This window comes from Cannabis sativa, chromosome 5 (genome assembly GCF_029168945.1).
Source record: "Cannabis sativa cultivar Pink pepper isolate KNU-18-1 chromosome 5, ASM2916894v1, whole genome shotgun sequence".
Taxonomy (NCBI): Eukaryota; Viridiplantae; Streptophyta; class Magnoliopsida; order Rosales; family Cannabaceae; genus Cannabis; species Cannabis sativa.
The window spans coordinates 9,052,420-9,065,409 of NC_083605.1; the positions used below are offsets into that span (position 1 = coordinate 9,052,420).

Below are 12,990 nucleotides of genomic sequence, written 5' to 3' on the forward strand. Positions count from 1 at the left end.
CAATCGATCTTTTGGAAAGAATAAAGGTCGCTCGGATGACGGATCCGAGTTAGTGAAGATCGAGATGAGGTATTGGTGGTCGAAGCCAAAGACTTTTCGAGTGTCGGACGGTGGGATGCTTTTGTATAAAGCCGGGGGTTTGTGTTCGGAGTGTTGCGGAACTTAGAGATGAGATCTTTGAGGAGGCTCATTCTACTCCATATTCTCTTGCATCCGGCACCACCAAGATGTACCGGGATTTGAAACCGTATACATTGGAGCGGTATGAAGAAGAATTTGGTAGAATTCGTATCGAGATGCCTCACTTGTCGGCGGATCAAGGTGAACATCGGAGACCCGCGGGGGTTGTTGCCTCTAACCACAACCACGAATGGAAATGGGAGGATATTACGATGGATTTTGTGGTCGGGTTACACAGGACCACGGGTTTGCACGATTCCATACGGGTAGTGGTGGACGATTTACGAAATCGCTCATTTTGCCGGTTAGAACAACATTTTCGGTGGATCGATTGGCGATCCTGTACGTCAGAGAGATAGTGAGACTTCACGGGGTACCAAAGTCTATAGTTTCGGACAGGGATCCGAAGTTCACCTCCAAATTTTGGCAAAGTTTGCAACGGGCAATGGGTACGAAGCTAAAATTTAGTACAGCATTCCATCCTCGGACGGATGAGTCGGTCAGAAAGGACAATTCGGATATTGGAGGATATGTTGAGAGCTCCTGTTATGGACTTTGAGGGTTCATGGAGTAAATATCTACGTTAATAGAATTTTCATACAACAACGGTTATCGTACGATAGGGATGGCACCCTATGAACCGTTGTACGGTAGGAAATGTAGATCCCTATCCATCTGGGATGAGACGGGGGAGAGGAAATACCTAGGTCGAGTCGAGTTCGGCGGACCAATGAGGCGATAGAGAAGATAAAAGCTAGAATGCTTACCTCACGGAAAGCGGACGTAAGAGTTACGGATCCGAAACGCAGAGATGTTGAGTTCCAGTAGGGGACCATGTGTTTTTACGGGTATCTCCGATGAAGGGGATTAAATGTTTCGGGAAAAGAGGCAAGTTATGCCACTAGATTTACGGGACCTTTCGAGATTCTCGAGAAGATAGGTCAAGTGGCATATCGGTTAGCATTGCCTCCAGCCTTATCGACGTTGCACAACGTATTCCATGTCTCAATGTTGAGAAAATACGTTTCGGACCCCTCTCATATACTCGATATGAGAGTCTTCACTTCAGACATGTCATATGAGGAACAACCGGTGCGGATCCTTGGATAGAAAGGATAAAGTCCTTCGGAATAAGACCATAGCATTGGTCAAGGTTCTCTGGAGAAACGGTAAGGTGGAAGAAGCCACACAGGGCCTAGAGTCGGATATGAGAGCTCGATATCCGGAGTTATTCGAGTTAGATTTCGGGGACGAAATCCTTTTAAAGGGGAATAGTTATAAAGCCGCTTAGTTAATTTGGAAATTAGCGGTTGTTTATGTTTAATTATGAAATTATTTATAGCTATTTAAATAATTTATTACGTATTTATGGAATTCAGAAATGCATGATTATGTTATCAGTAGTTTTTCATATTTTGCATTTCCGGTGCCCGGTATTTTGGAACTCGGCGTTTGGCTCAGTAGAAATCACAACTTAGTGTGTTAGTAGTTTGGGGATGGGTTTTAGACATTGGGAATGCCTGAATGGCAGGGAATTTAGAATTTCCAAAATACCCTTTTAGTATGATTTATGTGATTTTATGGTGGAGGGGCAAATGGTCTTTTTGCCCCATTAGTATTTTGTCTTATATGATTTATTAAATGGATTAAATGTTTAATTTAATGGATTTTTATGGCTGAAAAGAATGAGTATTTGTGACTTGTTTCATTTTATTCCTTTTTCTCAAAAAAATCACTAAGTAAAGAAAGAAGAAAAATTTTCAAAGAACACTCTCTTTTCTCTCTATTTCGGCTGTGCATGTGGGTGCTTGGAGCTGGGTTTTGTTCAAATCTTTCAAGTGAATTCTCATCCTAATCTAAGCATTTTTCCAAGCTAGGTTAGCTCTCTTGATTTCTTCCTTAAATTTATGAAAAAAAATGATGAAAAAGTTGAGTAAATGCTTGTTAATTTGAAGTTCTTCTTTCTTTGTGATTTGTTGTTGTTTTCTAAAGTTTATCTTGCTATTTTTTAAGTAATTTAGAGCTAGTGTATGCATGTTGATTACTTGGATTTATGTTTTGGGAGTTTTTAGTGCAAGAGCATGAATTTTGGAAATGTATGTTGAATCTGTAAATTACTGGCTGTGGTTGATCTTTTTCATTTTCAGAGGCTTAGTTATGCATATTTATGTAGGTTTGATCTAGCTTGATTGCATGTTAGTGGATTTTAATCAAGTTTGAGTTTTGGAACTCAAAGCTTGGTCTTTAATGGCATTTTGTGATTAAGTGAGTTACGGGTGAATTCGTTGCCTTTGAATGGTTATTTGGGGCATATAGATCGGGTACGAAGGTCTTGCATGATTTGGGTTAGATTTGATCGAGTTATGAATTTTGAAAAATTCTGCGAGGAAGGAATTGGTTGTGCAACCTAATTCCCGGATAGTGTCCAGTAATTCAGGCAGGAATTCGGTTGGGCAACCGGTCTACCGGTTGGGGAATTTTTCCGAACCTTAGTTTTCCTCGTTTTTATGTTTTTAGGGGTATTGCCATGCTTTTTATCGATAGGGAAACTTTTAGTTCCAAGTTTTAGTCCCCGGGAAGTGATTTAGCGTGTCACTTATAACGTTGTGATTTTTATGGTTTAGGAGCCGCAATGTCCGCCTCGGCTTGATTCCGTCAAGTTGATTGGCACACCGAAATCGGAATCCGAGTAAGATTAGTATAACGGTATGCATATGTAGATTACATGTTTAGCGAGCATGTGTAAGCCTGTTAGATTACATTAGTTGTATGTTGGCTTCGAACCATCCAACTGTCACGTCGGTGACAAGAGTATATGACCAAGCGGCCGGAGTATAACCAGGTTCGGCCGATCAGGGGCGACACTTGGTTGGTGGTTTCCGTGCTATTGACGTATCCCGTCAGACAATTTGGAGTATGACCAAGACGGCGGAGTATGACCCGGCTCGGCCGTCGGGAGGATATAACACGTCGGTACGAAGTGGAGTATGACGGCGGCGGAGTATGACCGGTTCGACCGATCAGGTTGTTACGTGTCAATAGTACCGTCCCTATGAACGTTCAGAACTCAGTACCATGTTGGACATGGCAGTAGTGGCTCAGTACCATGTTGGACATGGCAGTAGCGGGACTCAGTATCGTGTTGGACATGTCGGGGCGGTTATGCCTGGAGCGTGAGCGAGCTTATGAGATTGTACATGTCGGGGCGGTTAGGCCTGGAGCGTACGATCCTCGGGACAGCAAGGCTGAATTTTTTGTAACTGTCGTTAGACGACTTTTATTTTGATGTAATAGTTAAACAGTGAAACTTTTTGTAAATATTTTTATAATCGGGATCCCGAGTCTTTTATAATATGTTTTACAAGTTTAATCAAAAAGCAAAATTTTAATTAATCACGTTTTTCCATAAACCTCGTTGATTAGCAACGAGCTGCACAGTACGTTTAAAAATCACGTAATACGCCTAAGGTAGTTAGGGTGTTACATTGTCAATAGCATTGAATACATCTTTTTTTGAGATATACTGTCAAACTATCATTCAACTATTGATCTCCTATTTTGTTGCGTATTTTTTATGGGCAATTAAAATAATTAAAAGATTTTTTTTAGTTAAAAAGTAAAAGAAATATTTTCAGCATGGGCTTAAGCTCACACTGGTCCTTCATTAGGTCCGCCAGTGTATATCACTATTAATCAACTTCTTTCCTCCGGGCAATAAAATATTCTTCAAGCAAATATTTGACTTTATCAAAGTACATAAATAATTATTAATCTAATTTAAAAATATATTATGATAAGGAATTATTATTGTTTGTATATTCAATGATGATTTGGTGTGTTTCAAAAGATGCAGACGTATAGAAAGACTTGCTCATCATGCAGCTATTTTTTTTATTATTCCCCAAAATGGATCTTGCACAATCCGTGCATTAAACGTAACTTTATGCTTGAAAATAATTTTGATGTATAACAAAATGAGTGGGAAAAGACAGAGAATCTGTACAGAAGATTATTAGTTATAATTTTGTCTCTTGGAAAAAAATTGGGTCAATAAAAACAAAATATTTACATGTATACATATGCAATATACATTAAATATTTTTAGAAGCATATATAAACATATTTATTTAACGCATGCATGTGGTATTTCCTTAAATTTAGTAACATTATTTTGTGTGATCACTATTCACTTGTCAAAATACAAGTCAAAATATTAATTTCATAAACCAAAGACATACGGCGCTAATTTACTTATTTTTAATTTTGCTTGGAAAATGTTCATATTTATATGTACGGTTACATAAAAAGTTAGCCAAAAAATTGTAGCTGTTATACTATGATATATTATATATGGTAGGATTTTTGTTTTATTTATTCAGAGTAGATAAAGTAGTATATATATACATAAGTATAACCAGAGAGATTTCAAAGACATCTACCAATTTAATCTGAAAAGTAGATTTGATCGAAGATGGGAAAATTCACGGTCTTAAATATGATTTTTCTTATGATGTTTAGTGGGTGGTTAATGGTTTGGATTTTGTTACCTACAAAATCCTACCAACTCAAGTGGGCACCTAAACTGAAAAGCCAACTTAACTCAACAACATACTTCAGAGAACAAGGTATACATATATGAATTATGATTTTGTTAGGTACGCCGTATTATATCATATTGTATTATATAATATTATATTAAATTATATTTTATATAATATTTTTATGTAAAATTATATGTAGTATTGAATTTTATGGACTCCTAACTCTATAGTATTTTAGTTTAAATTAAAATTTAACATAATATTATATCAAAATATAATATATAATCTAATTTAATATAATAGAATACAACTCAATATAATATAATTTACCAAACGAGTCCTATATAGTTATCATCAAATATATATATAAATATGTGTCAAATTAATATAATTAATTATATAGAATCATAATTTTATTTTTATTTTTTTTTATATCATTTCATTTCACACATATATCACACATTATTTTAGTCTAAATTTATTTTTTAATGCTAATTAATGAACATAATTAATTAATTTGCAGGGACAAATATTCTGCTTTTTTCATTCCCAATAATGTTCGTAGCAGCATTGAGCTGTGTTTATCTCCATCTCCACAAGAAATCACCAATGTACAGTAGAGATTACTAAACTTAAACTAGAACAATAATAAAAATAATTTTTCTGTATATTATTTTTGTACTTATTATGTTTGAATGATCAGGGATCAGATTGGTCGTCGTTTGGCCTCGTGGAGAAGTCCAGTGAGTGTTAAAGCACCTCTGGGTATTGTTAGCTCAGTAGAGCTATCTTTCGCATTCATGTTTGTTGTTCTCCTAGTATGGACTTTTACCACTTATTTATATGTCAGCTTCAATGGCCACCTCAACATACGTCCAGGAGAAGAAATGTATTTTATATATTATATTAAATATTTAAATACATGCATGTATGCTATACTTAAAACTTTATAGCTAATTGTTGTCTAATTAATTATTACTACAGATGGCATGCAAAACTGAGGAGTGTATCCTTGAGACTTGCATATATGGGAAATATATGCTGGGCATTTCTTTTCTTTCCAGTAACAAGAAGCTCTTCACTTCTGCCTCTTGTTGGACTTACATCAGAGTCTAGTATTAAGTATCACATCTGGCTTGGTCATCTATCCACGGTTTTATTTGCTGGCCATACATTAGGAGTCTTAACTTCCTGGATCACAACCAATCAAATGTTCAAGGTAATAAAATAATATACCACATTATAGAGTACTACATATAGTAAATTATAGATACTAAATATATACATGTTGATGTACGTTGTAGGCACTAGAATGGAGCAAAGTTCATGTATCAAATGTAGCAGGAGAGATCGCAATAGTAGTGGCTTTAGTGATGTGGATGGCCAGTGTGAGTAGAGTAAGAAGAAAGATGTTTGAAGTGTTTTTCTACACTCACCAACTCTACACAGTTTATATCATTTTCTACGTACTTCACGTTGGAGCAGCTTACTTTTGCATGATTCTTCCTGGGATATTCCTTTTCCTAATTGATCGATACTTGAGATTCTTACAGTCCAGAGACAAAGTTAGATTACTCTCCTCTCGTATTTTGCCAGGTGGTAACTTTGAAATGACTTTTGCCAAAACCCCAGGTTAATACAATCTTTAATACATAATGACTAATTAAGTTTTTGTTTTTCTTAAGTACTTAAGCAATTTAATATCATCTTATTAATTATTTTAGGATTGCAATATAATCCGACGAGTATTTTGTTTGTAAACGTGCCATCGATCTCGAAACTGCAATGGCATCCTTTTACAATATCTTCCAACAGTAACATGGATTCAGATAAGCTTAGTGTTATGGTCAGAGTAGAAGGAAGTTGGACTAAGAAGCTCCACAAAAAAGTTTGTTCTCCTGTGCATAATAAGCACTTAGATGTTTCCGTTGAAGGACCATATGGGCCATCCTCCTTTTCCTTTCTGAGGTTATTGATTTTCACATTATTATTATGTTACATTATTTATTCTTTTTATGTGAGATTTTGTAGAATAGAAAATTGTACAAATTAGAGAGTATGGGGGTACCATATGATCACTTTATCGCCCTGTCTATACATAGATATGTTTATATAATGCTAACTTGGTTGGATTGTTGATGCAGTCACGAGGCTCTGATTATGGTGAGTGGTGGAAGTGGGATCACTCCTTTCATATCTATAATCCGAGAGATTATGTATCAAAGCACAATACCCAACTCTCATGTTCCTCGAGTTGTTCTTGTTTGTGCCTTCAAAACTTCAGCTGATTTGGCCATGTTAGACCTCTTGCTTTCCATCGCAGGCTCACACGCCCAACAAATTACCGAAATACAACTCAAAATAGAAGCCTATGTGACCCAAGAGAGCAGGCAAACCACAGAAAACCAAAACATTATACGAACTTCATTCTTTAAGCCCAACCCAACGGACAAGCCCATTTCTGCAACTCTAGGCCCAAACAGCTGGCTTTGGTTGGGTGCAATAATCTCCTCTTCTTTTGTTTTGTTCCTGCTATTGTTGGGTTTGGTAACTCGTTACTATATTTACCCTATGGATAACTCTGGAGGGTATTATCACTACTCTTACAAATGTCTTTGGGTCATGTTTTTGGTGTGTGCCTGTGTCTATTTGGCTTCAAGTGTGGCTTTTGTTTTGTCTAAGAGTTTCAATGGGAATATTAGTAAGAAAATTCAGCATGTAGATATGGAAACATCAACTTTGTCTCCTCCAGCATGGTGTTATGTTGGAGATGATTATAGAGAGGTAGAAAGTCTTCCCGTTCAATCCTTGGTACAAGCTATAAATGTCCATTTTGGTGTCAGGCCTGATCTCAAGAGTAAGCTAATTAATTAATACATTAATGTATATTAATTATATAAAAGTTAATGAATTGGTTATTAATTATTAATATTTTAATGCATGCAGAAATTTTGTTCGAGTCAAAAGCTTCTGATGTTGGAGTTCTTGTTTGTGGGCCAAGAAAAATGAGACATGAGGTTGCTAAAATTTGTGCCTCTGGTTTGGCAGATAATCTACACTTTGAGTCTATTAGTTTCAATTGGTGAAGAAAAATAAATAAATAAATAAATTAATTAATGTTATTGTGAAATATATTTTGATGAAGTGTGCTGATTACTTCTAGTTAATGCTTATGATATATATCATATATATATATATATATATATATTAATATTAATATCTCATGAAAAGAGGAGATTGTACTCTGTTTCTGTAATAGTGTATCTTTTTAACTATTACTCGATATATATAAAAGCTATAGCTTATTTTATTTTATTGAAATGAGTCATTCTACCGTTACCAAAACTAAAGTAATCTTAGCATTACTTAAGAAAAAGAAAAAAAAAATAAGCGTTCACTGATACCAAAATTTAGATCTTATCGTCATTTCAAAATCAATTTATTAGAATAGAAGAAACATACAAGCTACCATATTATCTGTGGTACAAGTTTACTTAGCCACATTATGAGCGATATAATTATATAATTTGGAAATACAAGTGACAATGACAATACAACCATCAAAATATTTAGAAAGTCTCAAGTAAAAAAAAAATTAATTCTCAATCTCCTAACCAAAAAACATAAGAGAATGTATTACCACTCTTGAATCGCTCTCCTCGATAATGAACTTGTGCCTTTTAATTATTAGTCAAAATACTAAAAAGTTTTGTGTGTTTTATTTAACGTTATTATCTATAACCGTCCTTTTAACAAAGAACTTTTATTAATCATATTTTTGTCAAAAAGAATATATATGACCGAAAACAAATAAATTTACATTGTTTTAGTAAACCATGATTTCCAATACTAAGGTTGGTGCAATTTAATCTCAAACCTCATGAGAAACTTTATTTTAAATGAAAACATAAATATAAAGTAGTATTGTATATCAATCATTGCCCAGTAGCAAGTCTTTATATATTGGATGTATCGCACAAGAACGCATATGCATATGCTATTCCAAATTTATTAGTATACCATTAATATTTTTGCCTTGGAAAATGTTCATTTAAATGTCAGTTACATAGAAACTTTGCCAGATATTATATTTAGTGACGGTTTTACTAGTTTTTTGTTTTACTTATATTCATTGTCCAAGTGTTTTTCTTTATAATAATAAGAACAAAAAAATGGCATGTTAAAGATTAAGTAGTATAAAATAACATGGATTGAAAGGAAATTATCAGAATCATCTAGAAAACAGATTTGATCCTGATCAAGAATGGAGAAAGAAACTGATTCATCCCAAGGAATGAAGAAGCTCCAATCAGCTATTCTGTTAACTATGGTGATGGTTTTTGTTGGGTATATTTTGATTTTGCTCATATTGCCCACCAATACCTTCTATCTCCATTGGATGCCAGACATTCATGCTAAAACTGATTCAACTTTTTTTGGTTTACAAGGTTTTTTTTTTTGTCTTTCTTTGGTATCAAATTTATACTTATGTGACTACATAGAATCTGTGGAATCATATGTGCCTTAATATATCTCTTTCTGTTCCTTTATTTTCTTAGGGGCAAACATTCTTATATACTCATCTCCCGTACTTCTCATAGCCACTTTGAGCTGTTTATATCTTCATATAAGAAAGAAAATGGCTCATAATAACACAGAAAGGTATTTATTTTATGCTTTGCCTCTTGGAAATATCCCTATTTCACACAAAGAAACAGAGTAATTTTTCAAAATGAGTTGAGTAGTTGTTTTTGTTTTTGTTTTCTTGTTATAGTATCATGGAAAATGTATATTGGATGTCATGGATGAGACCTGTGCTAGTGAAAGGGCCACTGGGAATAGTTTCTTGGATGGAGTTGTACTTCTTAGCCATGTTCATTGGTCTACTTGTCTGGTCCATGTACTCTTACTTACATGGAATGTTTATCAATGTCAACCAACAGGCAGCACAGATGAATGAGTCTCTGTAAGTAAATATTTCTTCTTGGAATTCCATTTGATATAATAAGACATATCTTATGTGTTTCAAAATCAAATCATTACAAATTTTCAGGTGGGAAGCAAAGTTAGAAAGCACAGCTCTAATGTTAGGTCTAGTTGGGAACATTTGTCTAGCTTTTCTCTTTTTCCCTGTGACAAGAGGATCTTCAATTTTGCAGCTCATTGGAATTACATCAGAGTCAAGCATTAAATATCACATATGGCTGGGGCACATGGCCATGACCCTTTTCACAGCTCATGGTTTATGTTATATTCTCTTTTGGGCCAAGACAAACCATGTTTCAGAAGTAAGAAACTACATTTTATGTAAAAAGATTATAACATCTTTATAATAATTGTGCTGAAATTACAGATGATGAAGTGGGCTACTGTTGGCATATCAAATGTGGCTGGAGAAGTAGCTTTGGTGGCTGGACTAGTGATGTGGGGAACAAGTTTTCCTACCATAAGGCGAAAGATTTTCGAGCTCTTCTTCTACACTCATCATCTCTATGTTGTCTTTGTTGTATTCTTTGTTCTACATGTGGGGTTCTCCTATGCTTGCATAATGCTCCCTGGCTTTTACCTCTTCTTGATTGATAGGTACTTGAGGTTCCTACAATCCCAGCAAAAGATTCGAGTTCTTTCAGCCCGAATCTTACCTTGCCAAGCTGTTGAATTGAATTTCTCCAAGTGCCCAGGTGAACAATTCAGAAATAAATCTAATCTCATCAATGACTGCTATAAAATTTAAAACACATTTTCATAACTTGATTATAGGTTTGAGCTATTCTCCAAGAAGCATGATTTTCCTAAATGTACCCACAATTTCTAAGCTCCAATGGCATCCATTTACTGTTACTTCTAGCAGCAACTTGGAACCTCATAAACTGAGTGTTGTTATCAAAAGTGAAGGAAAATGGTCTCATAACTTGTACCAAAGTTTCTCATCGCCTTCACAAATGGATCGTATACAAGTCTCCATTGAAGGACCTTATGGACCATCTTCATTACAATGTACAAGGTAAAAATTTCTTATCAAGGGACTTTTAGCTAAGTAAGGTTTCTAACTATTTCAGGCAAAAAATAGTGCAGGCATGAAACAGTTGTGATGATAAGTGGAGGAAGTGGAATCACTCCATTCATCTCCATTATCCGCGAGCTCCTCTTCATAGCCAACAAAGACAGCAGCAACACTCCAAGCATATTACTCATTTGCGCCGTTAAGAACTACGTGGATCTCACCATGTTAGACCTTATCATCCCATCATCAGGCCTTAGTTACAACATTTCTCGCTTAAAACTTCAAATTGAAGCCTATGTCACAAGACAGAAACATCCCCCAACTGAGACTTCTCACAAGCTCCGCCCCCAAACTATAGTTTGGTTTAAACCAGAGTCGTTTGATTTGCCTGTTTATGAAATTTTGGGACAGAACAGTTGGTTGTGGCTTGCATTGATTGTTTCAGCTTCTTTCCTCACTTACCTTATGCTCATGGGAATCCTTACACGATATTATATATACCCGATTGACCATAACTCTGATATGATGTACTCTTTCACTTCAAAATCTTTTCTCAACATGTTATTCTTGTCCATCTCCATAGTCATAATTGCATCCTTGGGCTTTCTTTGGAACAAGAAACAAGGGAATAACGCAAGGCCAAGCACTTTGAGCAATAATGCTGGTGATGAGAGGGAGTTGGAAAGCCTCCCTTACCAGTCTTTGGTCGAAGCCACAACAGTGCACCATGGAACCAGACCTAATCTCAAAAGTATATATACATATATATATATATATATATATATATATATATAAATAGACAACCATTTTTAATACTGATTATTTACTAACCACAGTTGATTAATAGAGATCTTTAACGTGTATCTATTTTTCTTATTATTATTCAGGAATTTTGAGAGAGCTGAAAAGCTCAAATGTTGGGGTTCTGGTGAGTGGGCCAAGGACGATGAGGCAGGAAGTGGCTGCAATATGTTCTTCGGGTTCGGCCAATAATCTACATTTCCAGTCTTCAAGTTTCAGCTGGTGAAGACTAGTTATTATTATTATTATAATACTTGGTTGATCAATGTATTAATTATATAGATGCAAATAATTTTAAAGAAGAGGATTTCATTTTACTCTCTAGTTCTAGTTAACATTATAGATGAAGTGACCATGAGCAAATCAACAAAACTAAATAGATATTTACATGCGAATATGGTATTGACACAATAAAAGTACAACATTTTGCTTAATCATTATAACTTTATAGCCTCAACGAGGTTACATATGGCCTAAGTAAATTAGGATTTCTTAGGAAATTAAGAACTATAAAGAAGGGCCACAATAGGCCTACCCCGTTTAAAAAATGCCAGATTAGAGAGGTGAGAATAAGAGTGCTTCCAAAAGCAGTGTCTGTTAAAGATTTATGAAACTATCAACAAATACAAATAATTACACTTCTAATCATGTTTCTAAAAGTACTTTAATATAGAAAATTCTAAATCACTACGAGAAATATTACTTTTGTAGATCTATTATTGCGCCGACAAAAGGTCCAAAATGTTTTGGGAGGAGTTCTGTTACATAAATAAATATATGGGGGGAAAACTTTTGTCGACGCATATTTGTACCGACAAAAGTCTATCAAAAAAAAATAGCTTTTAGGGGGAAATTTTACTTTTATCGGCACAAATGTACACTGACGAAAGGTCCAAAAAGAGTGACAATTTTTGCGTGAAAATGTGGTAGGTGGGAATACTACCAAAATATTGTGTTTCAATTTAGGGTACCACTATCCACAGTATCAATTTCATCAATAGAAACAACTTTTCTAGGAGGACCTCCAATCAAGTAATACTGAACAAAATATAAAACAGCCAACTTGACTGCAAGATTATCATTATCCCTAAGTTGTTAGCAATAAAGGCAACTTGAATCGAATTCTTAGTAATTTTTTTATTACCCTTTAAAAAATATTCAACTAGCATATTCTTATCCTGTTTGAACTAAAAAAAATATAGATCAATGTGGCAATCTAGACCTGTGACTAAGGTAAATTCCTCTACACTAAATCTAAAAAAACTTGCCAGCAACAAATACCCACAATTCTATCTCATTAGGTTGTTGAACTTCCCTCAAGGATAGGTCATGCAAGACTTGGAAATAAATAATATACTCTAGAATTCGAAGGAAGTGATCAAAAACAGTTTGAGAAAATATTTTCAATTGGATTGGGTAAGAATAGTTTGATATCGTTAATAGCAAAACAACATGCAAATTTAC

General features: G+C 34.8%; 1 protein-coding gene across 1 annotated transcript; it reads left to right on the forward strand.

Annotated features, from left to right (window-relative positions):
- Positions 1-4,613: 4,613 nt before the first annotated feature.
- LOC115716413 (uncharacterized) lies at positions 4,614-11,828 on the forward strand. The gene is made up of 17 exons (XM_030645200.2): positions 4,614-4,805; positions 5,245-5,332; positions 5,425-5,610; positions 5,706-5,940; positions 6,026-6,353; positions 6,446-6,689; positions 6,866-7,578; positions 7,668-7,803; positions 8,784-8,821; positions 8,978-9,169; positions 9,281-9,383; positions 9,496-9,687; positions 9,775-10,009; positions 10,075-10,402; positions 10,482-10,725; positions 10,797-11,476; positions 11,613-11,828. The coding sequence occupies exons 1-17, from the start codon at positions 4,652-4,654 to the stop codon at positions 11,750-11,752; spliced, it is 4,236 nt and encodes a 1,411-aa protein (XP_030501060.2). The 5' UTR covers positions 4,614-4,651; the 3' UTR covers positions 11,753-11,828.
- The last annotated feature ends 1,162 nt before the right edge of the window (positions 11,829-12,990 follow it).

Excerpts from the sequence above, each read along its gene's own strand:
- LOC115716413 (XM_030645200.2), top strand. The coding sequence starts at position 4,652 with ATGGGAAAATTCACGGTCTTAAATATGATTTTTCTTATGATGTTTAGT. Across the intron at positions 5,611-5,705 it reads ATACGTCCAGGAGAAGAAAT|ATGGCATGCAAAACTGAGGA; the intron begins GTATTTTATATA and ends TTATTACTACAG. Across the intron at positions 8,822-8,977 it reads AGATATTATATTTAGTGACG|GATCAAGAATGGAGAAAGAA; the intron begins GTTTTACTAGTT and ends AGATTTGATCCT.